The 18942-nt window shown below is 39.0% G+C and overlaps 2 protein-coding genes across 3 annotated transcripts; one reads left to right on the top strand and one right to left on the bottom strand.

Moving 5' to 3' along the window:
* Nucleotides 1–12562, bottom strand: LOC105386736 (serine/threonine-protein kinase GA29083). Of its 2 annotated transcripts, none has more exons than XM_048625945.1 (13): nucleotides 12341–12562; nucleotides 12029–12247; nucleotides 11782–11881; nucleotides 11363–11554; nucleotides 10172–10285; nucleotides 9481–9755; nucleotides 8878–9020; nucleotides 8380–8498; nucleotides 7830–7929; nucleotides 6893–7038; nucleotides 5995–6144; nucleotides 2150–2392; nucleotides 1–1771 (listed from the first exon to the last, which is right to left on the bottom strand). In XM_048625945.1, the coding sequence occupies exons 2-13, from the start codon at nucleotides 12244–12246 to the stop codon at nucleotides 1715–1717; spliced, it is 1857 nt and encodes a 618-aa protein (XP_048481902.1). In that variant the 5' UTR covers nucleotide 12247; nucleotides 12341–12562; the 3' UTR covers nucleotides 1–1714. The 2 variants fall into 2 exon arrangements, with proteins under 2 accessions (XP_048481902.1, XP_048481903.1); XM_048625946.1 differs by having other exon boundaries at nucleotides 12387–12562.
* A 299-nt stretch (nucleotides 12563–12861) lies between these two features.
* Nucleotides 12862–15294, top strand: LOC119691156 (ras-related protein Rab-7a). Its single transcript, XM_038107805.2, has one exon. It carries the CDS (start codon nucleotides 12987–12989, stop codon nucleotides 13611–13613), a length of 627 nt encoding a protein of 208 aa, XP_037963733.1. The 5' UTR covers nucleotides 12862–12986; the 3' UTR covers nucleotides 13614–15294.
* The last annotated feature ends 3648 nt before the right edge of the window (nucleotides 15295–18942 follow it).

The following is an 18942-nucleotide window of genomic DNA, read 5'->3' as shown; positions in this document are numbered from 1 at the left end:
CAGTATGAAAATTTCAATGTTATTGAATGATGAGTCTTGCTAAACTTGCCACCTGCCGACTACTACTGCTATCGATACGAGAGGAATGTGGAAAATATAAACATTACATAACCTGAAAAAGCCATGGAAAACAGAATACGAATATCTTGAGTAATAAATAATAAAGATTCTGTTAATCATGCTTTACAGCTTTTTAAATAATTCATTGCATATAAGTAAGTATATTACACTAACATAAAATAAAATCTGTTTTATAAATATTATTAATTCATTTAACCTAATAGACACTAAAGCGATATTATCATTACTGATGATGTTAGAAAGCGAATCTGCTGAGATCTGTTACCAATGTAAAAATGCACCAAAGAATGTGGTTCGGTGTTTTTTATTCTAAGATTTATAATGATTGAAAACTTATAATTTGCTTAGACATAACTATTACACAGCATGATGGGATCACGCCACTGACTTCAAATTACGTCATGGGCCAATCGATGGAAACATTAAATAAACAAAAAATGTGGGCCTCTTAAATATTATGATAGAAAATAACATTAATTTAGGTGATTAAAAAAAAAAATCTTATTCAATAACAAGCCAATTTTTCGTTTAAGGATGAATCGCGTTTATAAGGTCAGTGGCTTTTACGTATACTTACTAGCGACACATACACTATGGGCACAGCATCGTATGCACTTACAATGATTCTTTCACACCATAACAAAGTAACATATCGTATAAACATCGCATCCTCTAACCCCCTCATCATATAAAACATGAAAAACATTTTCGGTATCAAAATTTGAAACTAAATTGGTGTTTCTACATACAGAAACGCACTCAAAAAGTCACCATTTAAATTGTTTAACATTACAAATATTACTAAAGCATTAGGATTAGTGGCATAATATTACGAATAACTTTGGTGTGTGTTATGTTTCACAAAGGCGTTCATATTGCTGTGTTTACAATTAGGATAACTTCTAAGTTGTAGAAGTATATCGGATGTCGGTACAACAGTAATTAATGTATGTATTTATAAATGTCTGTAGTGCGCAACGGCACTGTCATAACCCCACCAGTACCACGCAACATTCTACCGACGCTATAAATATTATTTCACTACGATTTTTCTTCATCGCTTTAATTTTGTTCTACAACTAGTTTTATGAGCAAACTTGACAGTTTATTCTAACTCGATATCCACTTTGGGTTCGCTGAAGAGATTTTTTTTTCCAGGATACTTTACCATAAGTACATATTTTTTGCTGCAAGTAAGCTCAAAAAACCAAATATACGATAAAATAAGCTTTAATTGATATTTTATACAAATTGGTTTGGACAATAGAACAGCAGAATTTTAAATTCCAAAATCTGATATGAACTTTGACGATTACGATGATGACATTTTGAATGTCTATAAATAAATAAACGTTCTTTACGATTGTTCTATCTACTGGTACGATACAACTTCAATGCTCGGGATGGATTAAGGTTTTATTGTACAGTAATAAAATTGCTCACTCAACTTGTATGCAGCGTGCGCGAGCGAGAAAGGTGGCTGTCTTTTTCTCGCTTGCACAGAGGAAGTGGAAGCATCCATTGAGAGTTATAAGCACGTGCGTACAGTACAGTCGGCCGCTGGTACATTGCGGCTCGGGTAATGCGAATGCTACGCATTCTTGTTGGCCGACTTCGGCCGCCGCCGGCTCGGCTATGACGAGTCGTCGTCGTACCACGCGCGGTAGTCGCAAGTCTCGTCGTAATCATCCTGAAAATAATAATAAAATTTATATTATATGGCTGTGTTGATAATGTGGCAACTTCTATTCTCGCTGCGTATACGTGCACTTACTGATCCTGCAAAAGGTTACCTAAGATTTCGTATAGATGGCAGCACACGATCACAAAGTAGGTCATAATGTTACTAGACTAGACTTACAAGGCCAATCCCTACACCACACTATGAGCTACGAGCCAGATAGACCGAAGCCATGGCACTTGCTGAGGACAGGACGCGCGCTCTTGTGCACATTCCTCCAGGATACTTTTGGATTAACAACCCCAAGGCACGCTACTACAAAATGGCGGCCGCGCTATCAAATAAGCTCTGGCTCGGCCGCGCACTCACGCATCGCGTAATACTCACGGCCATCCACGCGTGGTCCAGCACGTCTTCAGCGGCGAACCTGAGCTCGGGCTGCGGGCGCAGCATGTTGGCCAGCAGGTCCACGGCGCCCGCCGACACGCGCTCCCAGTGCGGCGCGGGGAACTCCAGCCGCGCAGACAGGATGGCGTCGAAGAGCTTCTCCTGGTCGCCGTCGGGCGAAGAGAAGGGCGGGAAGCCGCAGAGCAGGATGTAGAGGATCACGCCTGCCGCCCACACGTCGATCTGTGGAGTGGGTGGGATGGTTAATTTCTCTGGAATAATATAATACATATTGGATGGTAGGGATGATTCCCAAAACTACTAGATTCCCTATAAGATCAAGATGACACTGTAGTAGTTCCGAAGCATTATGAATAGTTGTGTTTACTTTCAGACTGTAAGATATTTTATCCTCATTATTATATTTATGTGTTATATGACACCCATAATTAGACACTAGCTACTTATGGATCGGGTAGCCATGTCCTCATAAATTTGTTTATTTAATTCGCCGTAACCTAACGCGTTATTCATATATTTATTGAGCTAAAAATAAACTCAAGTGGCTCCCAATTCGCCTTCGCCGGAATGCTCATATTCTCTCCTTACTCTACTCTGTGCTGTTCAATCCCTGAACTCCTGCGTACCTCAAAGAGCGTTTTATTTTTAAAAACCATTCAGACGACAGACCAATGAGATCCTCACAAATGCGTCTATTGAATTTCCCATCGCATACTACTGAGTTTTACAGCAACTCATTTACTGTTACTGCTATAAGACTCTGACGGTCGAATGGCGTAGTGGTCAGTGGCCCTGACTGCTATGCCGAAGGTCCCGGGTTCGATTCCCGGCTGGGGCAGATATTTGTTTAAACACAGATATTTGTACTCAGGTCTTGGGTGTTGATATTTATATTTAGTATCTATCTATCTATGTATTTGTGTAGATATATCAGCTGTCCGACACCCATAACACAGGTTCTGCCTAGCTTGGGGTCGGATGGCCGTGTGTGAGATGTCCCCACATATTATTATTATTATTATATTATTAATGCATTACCACTAAATATCCGTTTTGCCAAGACAATTATAGCATTCAAAAATCAGGTAAGAGAACAATATCTTTCCTCAATCTTGCAATAGTACCTAAGTATATCTATATAATAAAAATGAATTGCTGTTCGTTAGTCTCGCTAAAACTCGAGAACGGCTGAACCGATTTGGCAAATTTTGGTCTTGAAATATTCGTGGAAGTCCAGGGAAGGTTTAAAAGGTAAGAAATGTAGGGTAGGATAGTGTAGTGAACGGGTAGGGTAGTGTAGAGTAGTGTAGGGTAGTATAGGGTAGTGTAGGGAAGTGTAGGGTAGTGTAGGGTAGTATAGGGTAGGGTAGGGTAGTGTAGGGTAGTGTAGAGTAGTGTAGGGTAGTTTAGGGTAGTGTAGTGTAGGGTAGGATAGGGTAAGAGGCGGTATGAAGTTCGCCGGGTCAGCTAGTATAATATAAATCTAGATAACTATTTCCTCTGCCTTTTTGTATATCTTAAGTATTTATTATAAAAATTGTGAATGTTTACTACTATATTTATACACCTTCCCACCTTATTCTTTAAGTCATTCCTCCACCTAAAGGTTGCCTGGAAGAGATCGCTTTTAGCGATAAGGCCGCCTATTGCTTTAACTGCACTGTAAAAATTGTTATTTGTGTTATTTTTAGTCAATAAAATAGTATTCTATTCTATTCTATTCTAAAAAATACACAAGGAGTGGTAAAGAAAACATACAACACTACTACAATGCATGGGTATACAGTCGTTTGCAATAGAAACCAACAATCATGTAAACAAATATGGCGGACTGACATTGACAGCGTATTGTTTATGCCCATAGTGATGTCATAGTGTTCTAATTAGATTAAATATATAAGCCTGTGACGCCCACGCACCATAGAAACAAGAAGCCAGCGCGACGTCACGGAAAATTCCACGGCCGCGAGCAAGTAAACAACATCCGCCGCCGCCGCTGCCGCCACTCGATGACGTCATGGAAGATTCCACTGCCACTGAAGTAAACAAGATTCGCCGCCGCCGCGTGCCGCCACTCCCCACTACAGAAGCCGCATATAAAAGGGCGCACGCGCGGACAGAAAGGCAATACTCGTGGGGTAGGGATGTCGAAAGTGCAAAAAAGTATCGATATTTCGATATATCGATATTTTCTTTTATATCGTTACTGAAATCGATATATCGAATAAAAAATATCGATATATCGATATATCGGTAGCTTAATAGGAATAAATCCTTGCGAAATCAAATTCGTTTATTATTAAAAAATACTATTTTCACTTTGTGCCAGTGTCGTGTATTGACATGTGTGATGACCCCTTTACACTCTCGCTCGGTACACGGTTGCGAGCTAGCATCGCCGCATTGCGTTGTGACGCAAACAAAAGGGTATTGTTACTGAAAAATATATCGATTTTGATATGTTTTCGATACTTGATTATTTATATCGATACATCGATATATCGGTTTACAATATATCGTCGGAAAATATCGATAGATTCATAAAAATATATCGATATATCGATACATCGATATTATTTCGACATCCCTATCGTGGGGTCGTCTTAGTGCTCACACCTAGCTCTGGTTGCGGTTCGGTCGACCGCGTCGCTTCCGGAGGTCTAGTGCGCTAAGACATAGACCGGCTCAGTAAGTCTGCCTTCCTCAAGCTTGCGTTGTGGTCTTCCCCCGCACACGTTTGCAAGAGCCTGGTGGAACTACGGAGTTCTCGAAAGACCTGGCACTTCTACTAAGTCTGGTTGCGGTTCGATCGATCGCGTCGCTCCCAGAACCCAAAGGAACTGCCGGATTCTGTACCACGTTTATTCCACCCCTGCTCCCTCAACCTCTCTGTAAAAGGGCCTTCAGCCGCAAGCATAATTGTCATATCCAAAAGCATTTAAAAGCATAAAGAGCCGCATCAGAATTGTCAATAAAACTAGATTATCGGTTCTTGGTCGTATTCATAGTCTGGGCCGTATGTTGTAATTATATCGTGTTGTTGGTTAAGCATTATATATAAATAAAAGTCAAAGATTTTATCCTCGTTGTATTCGTAAAACCAAATCAGTTGTTTCAATTCAAACTCCACTCAGATAGGTAACCCAAATGATCAGTCATTAGGTTCATTTATGTTAGCGTAGCACCCCCTGAGCTAGCCGCCCCTAAGGCGCTACGTTACAAGCCATAGACTATAAAATAAAACTGATTATATATAAAAAAAGTGTTTATTAAAACAAATTTAAATCTTCGTCTTCGTCATCATCACTATCAGAAGTGTCGCCGGTGACCGTAATTATAAATGGAACCACTATGTCATCGCTTGCCATGTCTAAAATGCCGTCGAGCTTTTTCATTTCTTCCTCTTCCTTTTTTCGTTTTGGTTAATCATATTAAGCTCTTGAATTTTTTTTAAATTGTATTCAAATAATATTAAATTAAAATAATTTATTAAATTAAAAATAAAAGATAACTTCAGATTACGAACAACACTAACTTTTCAATGACTTATAGAGTTCGATGAGTAAAAAACTAAGATGACAGCTTGTCAAATACTTCGAAATTTTTACGTTGCAAATGTTTTAACAAATTTAACTTATAAATACAAGTTAAATCGTGTTGAAGATAATGTGAAAACAATGGTGTGTTCGTTGAAATCAGACTATGTTCATAAATTGATCGAAAATGTATGTGATTACGGAGTAATCGTGACAATTTGGTTTGTTTACATGATTGCTGGTTTCCATTGCAAACCACTATACTTCCTCACACACAATATGTCGTACCTTAAGCCCGTATCCGGTCTCGAGCAGGATCTCGGGCGCCACGTAGGTGGGCGTCCCGCACACGGCGTGCAGCGGCCGCCACACCTCCACCGCCAGACCGAAGTCCGCCAGCTTTAGGCCGCGGATGCTGCCGTCGCCGCCTACTTCCACCTGGGAGGGGTAGGTAAAATGGTTTATTCCATACACTAAAGTACAGCCACTGTCTGTAAACGGGTTAACTATGATTGGTACTTGTACACGGAAGGAAATAAAGGAATTGCAACCAAAATTTCACGTTTCAAGGTATGTTCGAAAAATGTAATATCTGCTAGTGCTAGATCAAAGAATGGATGGCGGTTAAAAAATACATTAGATATGGCTGTGTCAGAACGTAACACAATCCTATAATATTTCACATATAGCCGTATAAACACAACTAACCTACAAAGTGCTGGTGCAATGCAACTTTAAATACTAACTATATTATTGTTTAACGCAATCGAAAATGATTGTTATCACAGCTATACCAGTAGGCTGATGGAATGGTAGGTTAGTTTTAGTCGGGACATTACCAACTGGCCATCAAATTTTAACCGGCAACATAGTTTTAAACCACCTGAAGCCGTTCAGATTTAGTTATTAAGATGTTCGTTATTAAGGATCACAGGATTTGATGATGAAGGTAGATATTAAGCGGCAATTAATAAATTATATATAAAAGTAGAGATGTGAGATTCTACAAATACGATGACTAAAGTAGTCATACATTATTGGCAGCACTAGCGCCTCGATGCGACAGTAATGGAAAAAACTAATTAAACTAAACCAAAACGAATAAATGCTACGGAAAATCATATCTAAAAACAATATTCTGAATAGGGCCAGTTGGTGATGTCCTTGTCCGTGATAGTGTTCTTACCAACAGGTTCTCAGGTTTGATGTCGCGATGCACGATAGAAAGCGAGTGCAGGTATGCGATGGCGGATGTTAGATGACCGATTAGCAATCGAGCCTGCGGCTCAGAGAATTTGGAGGCGGCCGCGATACTATCAAACAAATCGCCACCTAGAACAGAAGTAAAGATGTGCTGCTTTACCGACAGAGTTTGTTTTTGAGTTTGCAACTCAACTACATTTTCAAGCAAAATACTGTTTCATGTTGAAGCCTAAAAACTGTAGAAGGGTATAAAATACTAAATCGGGTATGTATAATAACAATTTACATACACACATCCAGCCTAGATGACATATTTTTTACAGGAATCGAACCCGCTATTCGTTGCAAAAGTTAGTGCCAAGTACTGCAAACTTCATGAATAAAGTAAGGAAGAGTTATTCTTTTTACTTTTATCGCCCAATTAACTTTCTTGTGGTGAAGATATTTAAAACACTTTCAATTTATGTGGAATTCCAATAACATTTTGTCGGTATTCGAGAAAGCCGTATCTGACAACATGTGTGATATTTTGCGCTAGACTACACAAAATTAATGAAGGAAGAGTAAGTATAGTTTGCACGCGATCTATAAAGTGCTGTTAGATCACAACTTATATTTGGCTACTTATTTCATGGGCATCGGATAACTCTGTGCAAAACACGGCTGAAGAATTATGTTAATTTGTTATAATGATTTATGATTAATATAATTAATGATTAGGCTAGACAGCGAGCGAGTCTTATTATTCTAGAAGTTGATTGTCGTATGGAGGCGATTGGCCATAAATGCCTAATAATGTGCAAGGATCTGCTCGCCAAGTTAAAATAAACATATTATAAATATTTTAAAACTTGTCACGCTGCTGCCCACCCTGAGCTTACTCAGTACATGTACATAATATCTGCATGAGTGTCACTCACCGCTGACGAGCTCCATGACGAGGAACAGCCACTCGGGGCTGTCCTGCTCCTCGATCAGCGACACGATGCGCGGGTGGCACAGCTTCTTCATCACGCGGACCTGACGGTTACGATCGTAAATATATTAGTTAAATGTTGCCAAGTGTTGGGGCCATAGGTCAAGGAACTTCGTGGGTACACACACAAACAGCTGACAGACAGGTACACAGATGTTTGTAACTCCTTCCACCAAGTACCAGCCTATAGTAGTAGAAATAATTTGTGTCTCTCAATGTTGGTCTATTCGTTAGGGGCTTTTCAGGTTAATCATAACAGGATAATTTTAGGTAATCTGCAGTGGCAGTCAGACTGACGAAAAACCGATAATGACACCACGAATAGACAAACAGGGAGACTATGGGCCTCTGGAGATTGGAAAGTTGCCAGTGGTTAGATAATGACCGATAGCGATAGTCGAAGTCTAAAAGTGGATGTTTTTAAACTGATGTATGTGAAATTATTTGCTGGAATAAAGTAGTAAGTTTGGCTATATAAATTAAGGAAAGCTCACCTCTGCTTCTACGTAATGTTCCTTGCCCTTGCACTTCGCTTTGTCTATCACTTTGAGTGCGAACTCCTGGCCAGTCGTTTTCTCTTTACATATCCGCACCACGGCGAAGTTGCCATCACCTTTGAAAGATATGATGTAGATTAATAAAATTAAAAATATTTGGACGTATCTACTATGGGAATTGGTCCACATGACCTAAAAAATGTGGTCCACCTTTTTCTGGTCTAAAATACACAATTTACAGGCAGTCATACTTTGTAAGTTCGCGTCACTCTGAACAACTGAAGGTTTTATATAATAATATTTTACCATCCATCGCGGAGGTCTATGTAGGTCATCCGCATCGCACTGCACAGGCCTTCAGGGGTTTAGCCTTTAGGCGTCAAACTACATTATCCAGAAGCCTGTGTGCGGTTCCAATTTGTATGAAATCTATTATCATAGTTTCACCGCGAGTCTTTTATTCATGTCTCATTTCTACCATATCTAACAACTCACCAATAATCCTGCCGACACTATACTTGAGGCGGAAGGGGTGGGGGAGCGGGGGGGCGTCGGCCGCGTCTGCGTCGCCCGCGCCCTCGCCGCCGCCCGGCGCGCGCCCGCCCGCCTTCACCGGCATCACCGGCTTCGGGCCCGCCCTGGAGACGAAAAATGAGGTTGCAAAAATAGTAGATACTTTTGTTATGTCCATATAGGTTTAGATTTGCTAAATGGCGAGGCGACATCACGCTCTCTCCTATGCAAAACATGAGAGTGTGAGGGAGACGCTTTTGCGATGCGACGTCGCATCGCAGTTTTGTACAAAACCCTTTTAGATACATAGAAAATCAAAGGGAATTTTGATTACAAATAGAGATTTCGGTTGTCTTTAAACGTGCTTGGCACCATGATGATGATTTGGGGTTGTTTAGAGATCACTTAACTAGCATTTCAATCATAAGTAATCTGCACTAAACTATCCTCAATGGGCCACTGTGAAGAAATGTGCCTAGAAAAACTAGATTTTTGCTGCCTGTTACCTAGATACTTTCTCATTGTTATCATAGATTTTTTCGGTACACTCAGTAGGTACAACACAGTTAAGTTTCGACGACTAACCTGGAATTCCTAGAAATAGACGTCTTCCTGCACTGCAGCACCGCTTTGCTCTCCTCAAACTCCAGCTCAAAGTCCTCTTGGTTGACCCTCTCGTTGCCGTACGCGAAGAACACATCCTCGTCTTCGAAGAACTGCTGCAGAGAGGTTAGAGGAGCCCCCGATTGGGTGAACACCTTGCGGACGCAGCCCGTGTCTAGCTTCACGCAGTCTGTGATGGCTGCTAAAGCGTGTTCTAGGGTTGGACTGTTGCGCTTGTTTAGGAGCAGTCGGCACACCTGAGAAGAAATTGATGTTTTAGTTGAAATGCTGATAATTTAATGATTGTTGCATTCATCTTCTTCAAGGTCTTAGCGTACAGATAGGTAAATAAATCACCAAATAATACGTCTGACGTCTGTCTTATTTATGTATCAGTAAAAACAAGTGAGGTATGGGTAGCTTATCCTAAATCGTACAGCCTGCACTTTCATTGTTTCCCAAGTCCTTAGTGACCACACCAATCCTAACTTATCGCATTATATTCTGATTAATTATACAGGGTGTTGCAAAAAGGCTTTACTAAACCAAAACAAAATGTTCTAGAACAAAAGTAGTTCAGAATGATCGCCTGAGTCAGCCCCTTTCTGCTTAGTATACCCTTTTTGCAACACCCTGTATGTATAAATGTTTACAATAAAAAGTAAGCAGTTACCTTCCTCGGCTTGACGCCGTTCCGTATGATGGTGACGATGCGCGGGCGCACGGCGCTGTCGCCCGCCGGGCTCACGCGCGCCGTCCCGTTACCAGTAGTCGCACTACCATTTGTCTGCCAAACCATGTATTGTATTAGTAGCTGTTCCCGCGAGCTTAGCCTCGCCTCCCGTGGGAATTCCGGGATATAAAGTAGCCTATGTGTTTTTCCAGGGTGTCAGCTAACTCCATACCGAATTTCATTAAAATCGGTTCAGCCGTTTTGACGTGAAGAAGTGACAAAAATACACACATACTCACAAACCTTCGACGTTATAATATTAGTAGGAGCCTTTATAATATTAAGGTATGTATAATGTATACAGCAATTCTAGCACGGAGCGTAAGGGCGCCTTCAAATTAGTCGCTAAGTGTCGCGCGGCTGCAGCGCTGCTGCAGCGCTGCAGCCGCGCTGCTGTCAAAATCCATATAAATTTTGTAATTTAAAAGATGCGCGACTGGAGCGCCGCAGCAGCGCTGCAGTCGCGCGTTAATAATTTATATGGAATTTAGACTGCAGCCGCGCGACACTTAGCGACTAATTTGAAGGCGCCCTAAGAGGAGCACTCTTGACTGGCTCTCAAGGGGGAGCAATGTGAGTGAGTGCTATCCAAAGCTTTAGTCATGTTTTGTTGTGGGCGTCTGGCAGCCTGTGCTAGGTATACAGGGGAGGCCTGTGGCCAGCAGGTGATGATGATGATAGGACAGTAGTGCACATTAATGTTTCGAAACCTAATATCTGTCATTTTAACCTGGTGTCTATTCTAATCATGATGATAAAATTTTATAATAGAGGAATCTTGTAATTAAAAAAAGGCTTGACTAAAATTGAGGTCAGATTAATCAATGTAACAGCATTTCTTTTGCTGATGAGTGCTATAACCTAATAAAATGTTGTAGTGAATGAGTAATACACAGATTACAATATGCCCCACCCAAAATACATAGATATGGATTAGGTCATCATGGTTCCACCTGAGTTGGCCTAATTTAATTTACCAACAAAACCCATATCATACTTTTATTTATAAGATGTAATAATAAGTAATAAGGCCGCCAAATGTACCACCTATGTTGTGTATTTTTTTTTGAGATTTCTGTTTGCAATAAAGAATTATCTATCTATTTATCTATAATAGCAATCATCAAGTACCTGTAAGTATCGGGACAGTCTGTGGTTGGCCCTGGCGGGTGACGGACTGGCCGCGTCCAGGGACTCGGGTCCGCTCAGTCTGAATGATTGTGGTGTCACAGCACTTGCCTCGTAGTCCAAGCGCTTGAAAGGTTCCCCAAATCCCCCACAAACGTATGATTGACCATCTTCCAGGTCATCTAGTTTTCCTATCTGAAATAAGTATTAAAAAGTATTATAAACTCTAATAATTAATTATATTTTTATAATTTTTTTAAATATATTCTAGCCCCAACAGCACAGTAAAAACATTAAGAAATACAAGTAACTCTGACTACTTCATCAGGCATTACAGTTGTGAGATGTACAAAAGTATCATAAACTTTATGCAAGTATTCATAATGCAAAATAGAATTTTACATAAGATAAATATAACTTACTTTTCGTCCTTCCAAAGAGTATATTGCCCTGACTCCACTAGGGAGTGTGACATTATCAACTAGCACCCTGGTCAAATCTGCAGTTAGACTGTCAAATGACCTGGAAAATTAAGTATATAGTAGTAGCATAAAAACAAAAAGTGTTATTGTAATGGAATTTTCTTGAGGAACCTGCATGATATATGATAATATTCTAATTGAAAATCTATTTAGGTCAGTACTTCTTAGATAAAGTATGAAGGTGTACCTGTATCTCTCAGGTAAAACTGGAATAATGACTCCTGAGTAAAATTTATCCCCATTTCTAAAGAATCGCACTCGCTTAGCCTTCCTGGCTGGCGGAGTTCGCAGCATTACGCTACGTCGGTTTGCCCTAGTTTTCAGTATGTCCATATCGTTCAAGTCTTTTTCCAGCTCACACACGGAGCTCGAGCGGCTTCCGCTGCGGCTCAGATTGCTCTCCATCCTAAAATACATAGAGAAAGTCCATTATTTCATCGACGATAATTGCAGATATGATACACGAGTCCAAAAATTATAAGACAACCCATCACCATACCTTAGTTATGTAGCAAATTAACAAGTCTAATGTTGAAATTTCAGACCTCCAGCCTCGATCATTGCTTCTAACGACTTGGCATTTTGATTTCACAGATATTCACTGGCAAAACTCTTAATTGTACTGAATAAAATCATAAAAATCGGCTCCAACAAAAATTAGAAATCGCAATCAAATGCAAAGTCAAAGGCGTATTTTTTTTGACGTCCTGTTTCACAGAGTAAAAACAAATGTTATTGCGCATTCACACGACTGAAAAATGGCTAGCGGCACTCGGGAACGCTCTTTTCGTGCACACATTTATTTTGCATTGCACATCCCTAAAACAGGTACCGCAGGCCAAAGGCAGGCAGTGAATTTAGTGTATTGATAAGCATGATTACAAAAATAAGGCAGTTTCGGCAGATATTATTGGTACCTATGGATGACGGAAAAGGATATAAAATTATGTAACGAGTAACGATAACGAGTTGTACCTACTCTCTATTGACGTATTATTTTCATATGGCAATAATTTAAACAGGTGACGCAGAGTCGCAAATCATCAAATAAATTAATTCATCATTTGTCATCGCATGTGTTTTCGAGACAAAGAGTGTGATTGTTTTTAGGAATTTGTTAATCTATCGTTAAATTTCTGTGCAAAATGTCGTCAAGAAAAAAGGTGCTTCTGAAAGTGATCATTCTTGGAGACAGTGGTGTGGGGAAGACATCGCTAATGAATCAGTTTGTCAACAAAAAATTCTCAAACCAGTACAAAGCAACAATAGGCGCTGATTTCCTCACGAAGGAAGTAATCGTCGACGACAGGATCGTCACAATGCAAATATGGGACACTGCGGGCCAGGAGCGCTTCCAGTCGCTCGGAGTGGCGTTCTATCGCGGGGCGGATTGCTGCGTATTAGTGTTTGACGTAACTGCCCCCGTTACGTTCAAGTCCTTGGAAAGTTGGAGAGATGAGTTCCTGATACAAGCGTCGCCGCGGGATCCCGAGAATTTCCCTTTTGTCATTTTAGGCAACAAAGTGGACTTGGAAAACCGAGCCGTGTCTGCTAAGCGCGCCCAACAGTGGTGTCAAAGCAAAAATGATATACCATACTTTGAAACCAGTGCCAAAGAAGCTGTGAATGTTGAGCTTGCCTTCCAAACCATAGCTAGAAATGCACTCGCCCAGGAAACCGAAGCTGAGCTTTACAATGAATTCCCCGACCAGATCAAGTTGAACTCCAACGACAACAACCGCAACCGAGACGGTGATAACTGTGCATGCTAGGCTCTAGGAACCCTCCACTGAACAAGCCATGTCTCTCATTCTAAATATAATATAAATGATAGCTCTACTCTGTAAGTTATGTTTTGTATCATTCTTGTAAAAATGTATAGGGTAATAGTAAACTCACTGGGTACTTTGTTTGCATTGCACATTTCCTTTATACTTATGATATATTTATCGATTTGTTATAAATTGATGCTGCTGACTAGATGACAGGCTGTAAGCGAATATATTTTATTCATGCTATGAGCTTGACTTGTCTTTAGCAAAGTTAATCTTAGAATAAAAGTTAATCTTGTTTGTTTCTTGTGATTCATAATTAATTATCTATTACCAATTATTCCTAATTAGGTTGACCATATTTTAGTTCAATGGAACCACTTTAAGTTTTCACAACTTATTGATATAAAGGATACAGTTGACAAACATTTGACCTAAATTGTTTATCACATTATTTGATACTCACTGAAAGGCCAGGAGCTTCTCTCTTGGCTAGCACATACATATCTAATATATATATTTTTTAGTTTATAATAATATTATGTGATGTGTCAACTGTGTTCATGTTAAATGTTTTTTGAAGTGAGGTAAAATGGAAACCTAGTATAGTTAAATATAAATTATAGATACTTATATCTTAAGAAAATTATTAAGTGCCACTGCATAGGCAAGTTCATATTTCTTGGCATAAACACCATTATTGCAATTCCTTAAAGTTTTCACATTGTGAATGGATATTCTTAAAAGCAGTCTAAATTGGAATACAAAGGCCTTTATTTATTGTGATTGAACTATTGTTGTTTTGTTGCAAGTTATTAGATTCAAGGTGATTTGATAAATTATATTTGTTGAGACATGATATTTTTACAGAAAAGCAAAGTGAATAGTTTTCCATTACAATACATGGCAAATACAGCTGCTGTAAAACATCTTGTGAAATATATTATAACAAATTTAATGCATATGTGTCATTATTAAACTTAAGTAAGGAAGTATATTGTATTTATTTATGCAAATCATACACTACTTCCTCAGATACACATCAAGGTCAACAATTTATGAAATGTTTGAGCATAAACATTTAGATATATTGTATCTTGCATATCACTTTGATAACTAGAATTTTAGTTAATAATTTCATCAAGTGAATTAATATTTCACACACATTTTTATGTTGTATATTCCAAAATAAGTAGCTGTAAATAGTTTACGAGTTATGGAATACATGGGCTTTTATTCTAATCATGATTATGGCTAGATATGTACCTACTCATAAATTAATCATTTAAATGTCCATTGATAGAGTGGCCACTAACTAATCATATGGAATCAAAACAAATCATTTTGGAAGGGTTTTTTCTACAGGTTCAGAGATTAAATTATTGGCTGATGGATAGCCTTGTGTCTAGCTTTTGTTCTTCAAACAACAACTTCCTGTGTTAATTTAGCATATAATTCTGAAAATGGTTTTGTCTCAAATGTTATTATGGTTTTACCTACAAGAAATTAATTATAATATATAATTTAAATTATAGTTATAAATGCTACTATTCACGAAAAGCCTAGGTTCATTTTAAGAGCTAGCCCTAGGAACAACTAGGAATGACAACAAAGAGTTGTTAATATGCTGTAATTATGTGGTTGCTTGTAATTTTATATTATAAATAAATAATATCGTAAATATAATATTTTTAATGCTAATCCCATAGTTGTAGCTTATTAAGTACATTGGGCCGTATGTACCTACCTAATATAATCCTCCGTATGTGATGTGCTGATGTGTATCCGGTCCTCGCGTCGCGTCGTTGTGTTGTCGTTATGATCGATATTAGTTATTGCTTCATTTTACTATTCTTGAATCATTTAGGCAGGCAGACACCCAGCAGGTTGCATCCAACATTTACTCCCGGTATTTTCTTAATCTTGCCTACCTATGACTTGGGGGCAAACACAAAAGATAGTTATGATCTATCCCGCTCTAGCGACATCCATCGGCATCGGTCCATGCCCTACCAGCTGGATGCAAGCCACTCCATTGGCTATAGCCAATATATTATTATAGTACGGACGGCTGAATGGTGCAGTGGTTAGTGATCCTGACTGCTATGCCGAAGGTCCCATGTTCGATTCCCGGCTGGGGCAGAAATCTGTTTAAAGACAGATATTTGTACTCGGGTCTTGGGTGTTGATATTTATATTTACTACTTATGTATCTATCTATGTATTTGTGTAGATATATCAGCTGTCCGACACCCATTGGGGTCGGATGGCTGTGTGTGAGATCAAGTGAGATGTCCCCACATATTTATTTATTCGTAGTATATTTGCCAAATAGGAATTTTATAAGCAAATAGGGCTATAAGTTTGGCGAATATACTGGCCACACATGGAAATTTTGGCAAATACGAATAGGTTAGTGGGGTAGCACATAAGTCTTGAGCGGGGATGGTTTAGGTACTTATCCAAGGGCTCCGAGTGAACGACGACGTCATTCGTTTTTGTTGTAAGTTGGAATGGCCTCGTTCTAGTGAACAGTCTGACTGCCTGCCTCGGCTCATTTTGGTTTCTTTTAACTTCCTACGCCTTACTCTGCAGACCTACTATATCGAAATCATAGCAATAAATTATGGTGTCAAGTCTTAACCAAAGTAGTTAGATCTTTATGATATTGATGATACACCTAATCACCTATAGATACCTACCTACATAACTAATAAGTACATGGCTGTACAATCGAACCGGACACTCTTTTCGTTTGCTTGGTGGGTCGACGATACCCTGTCTGCGTATAAGTAAGGAAGGTTCACGGGAATCTTTGGTAAATCGGTGAAAAATGTATTGTGTTAAAAACATAATTTGATTGAAATTGAACTGGGATTTTAAAATTATACATTTGCTGTGTTTTGCGTTCCGAGCGCCATCTGTTGCTTGTGTCGCGAGGTGTCCACCACAAGCCCATGCACACTGAAAACAAAATATCCATATCGTACCGACCTTCTAGAGCCTAGTTATTTGCGCTTAGCAAGACTAGAAAACACATTTTATTGCTATTAAACTTTTAAGTCTGAGAAGAAGAGACTGTTCTATCATCGTTCTAAAGTATAATAATTATGGTTTGGTATGAGAAACTGCTGCATCCGGTCTAACGACATACAAAATAAAATAATTCGCAGTAGAGGTTCATTCGACACCCTCACCCAACCATCACCGACTTATGAGTTAGTGATCTCTAACTCTCTACTCAAGAACTCGTCTACCCCAATGCAACGGTCTTCGGTTCAGTATTAGTTTTCAGACTCAGAAGTTGGTCGTTATAGGTAAGTATTTATTTTGTACCTTATCAAATTAGGTACCTACTTTACTGTTATTTTTACTGCAGTACTTTCAATGAACGAATACCTAGGTAATTTATGAGTTTGACAAGGTACAAATTAATGTTTATAGAAACTTAAGAAGCTGTCTGTACCTACATGAATTAGCTTAATGACCGCTATTGGTTATGTAGGTACTTAATAATATTATGTATACGTATTGTAGACATAGTTTAGTACATGTTACATACACATAGGTGGACAGGCTGTGGTTGGCAGGTGGTGCGCATGCGCGTGCGAGCGAGACGACCGAGGATGCTATTGTTTCAGTTGCTGACCAGTCGCAATGTTGCCAGACTATTATATTTAGACAACACTGGAAAACTTCATCGCGAAAAACATCAGCAGCTTTTCCACCAACACAGAGAGATAAGCTATGCAGGTAAGTTGCGAAGGTGTGAAATCAATCCCTTCCCACCAGCAGCGCTATGCTAGCATGTGGGCCAATGAATATAAATAAATAAATATGTGGGGACATCTCACACACGGCCATCCGACCCCAAGCTAGGATTAAATATAAATATCAACAATATCAACACTCAAGACCCGAGTACAAATATCTGTCTTTAAACAAATATCTGCCCCAGCCGGGAATCGAACCCGGGACCTTCGGCTAAGCAGTCAGGGTCATTAACCACTACACCAGTCGGCCGTCATAAGAATGTCGAATAAGATTGGTGGCTCTTGGTATTTTGAAGCTATGATGTGACAGTCAGCCAGTTATTGACATGGTGTGAGTAGAACTTTAACTGGCCTCTGAGCCACAGAATAATAACTAGTACCAGGTACAGAAGTCCATCTTCGCAATGGCTATCAAAGAAATATGACTCCATCCCATAAGCAATAAGATCTAATTTAGATCGCGCTCCAGCCGCACACGTTTTTATTTACTTACCTACCAATTTATTTTTGAGGGAATATGCGCCTTACTTCAATGGACTACGGTGCATAATAAGTTATACGTGGTTATACGCATTGAAAAAGAAGCCACCTTAGGGTTGCCTCAGCACCACAGACTACAACGTTTACTAAGCAACGGACTGAGTTTGTAAAAAGAATGTCATGATATTAAAACAAAATAATTTGAATTTAGAATACAAAGCTATTCCAAACTTATTTTCTATTGGAAATAACCAGTAAAAACAATGACAATTTCATAGTTAAGATATTTTGAAGTACATAAAATATGTATGAATCTAAGTACCTAAAACATTTAATTTTGTGAAAACATGTTTTTTTTCGTTATAATTTATATTATGGATATAATTTATATTATGATACAGAACGTGTTAGTTTCGTTAAACACTAATCACACTCAGCGCACATTTTATAATCGATTCATTAATACATTTTGAAGGTAGTTGTGTCTGTAAATTTAATACTTTAACGAAAAAAAATTGGAATAGACTTTGTTCAACATGGAGAAAAAAAGGGTTTGTAGTTCGGATTAATTTCATTTCAAATAAGGAACGTAGAAGAAATCAATAAAATACTTAGATTAGTTTTACCTGTCAGCATCTTTTGGTAATCTAAAATAATTTAAATTTGGATCACGATCCGTATTTAAGCAATTAAATACGGCACAGTATTTTTTTGCTGCTTTTTTCCTTTTTATGTCCATTTTTCTATTCATAAATTTTAATAAATACCTAAATACGACATTTATAAACTAGTACGAAATAGGAACAAATAGCGCGCGCGTGTATCGTCTTCCGCTTGCGGCAGCCGACTAGATTTGCCCCCTCGAGGCGGCAGGCGCGAGTGACACAGGCCTGTCTGAGCTTACGAATTTCACACGGCACACTGCATGAGGATCGCCTAGAAGTCCGAGGACCCAGCAGTATGGTGTGAATTTAGTATCTTACCCATTTAGTGCCTAACTGCTGTACTTAACCTAATTATGCGCCTTACTATTTCATGATTATTGAAAACTGTATTTATATGGGACCAATTCCCTC

The sequence above is a fragment of the Plutella xylostella genome, chromosome 15 (assembly GCF_932276165.1).
Source record: "Plutella xylostella chromosome 15, ilPluXylo3.1, whole genome shotgun sequence".
NCBI lineage: Eukaryota > Metazoa > Arthropoda > Insecta > Lepidoptera > Plutellidae > Plutella > Plutella xylostella.
Note: the sequence above shows the minus strand (reverse complement) of the source record. Positions and strands in the feature narration are given on the sequence as shown.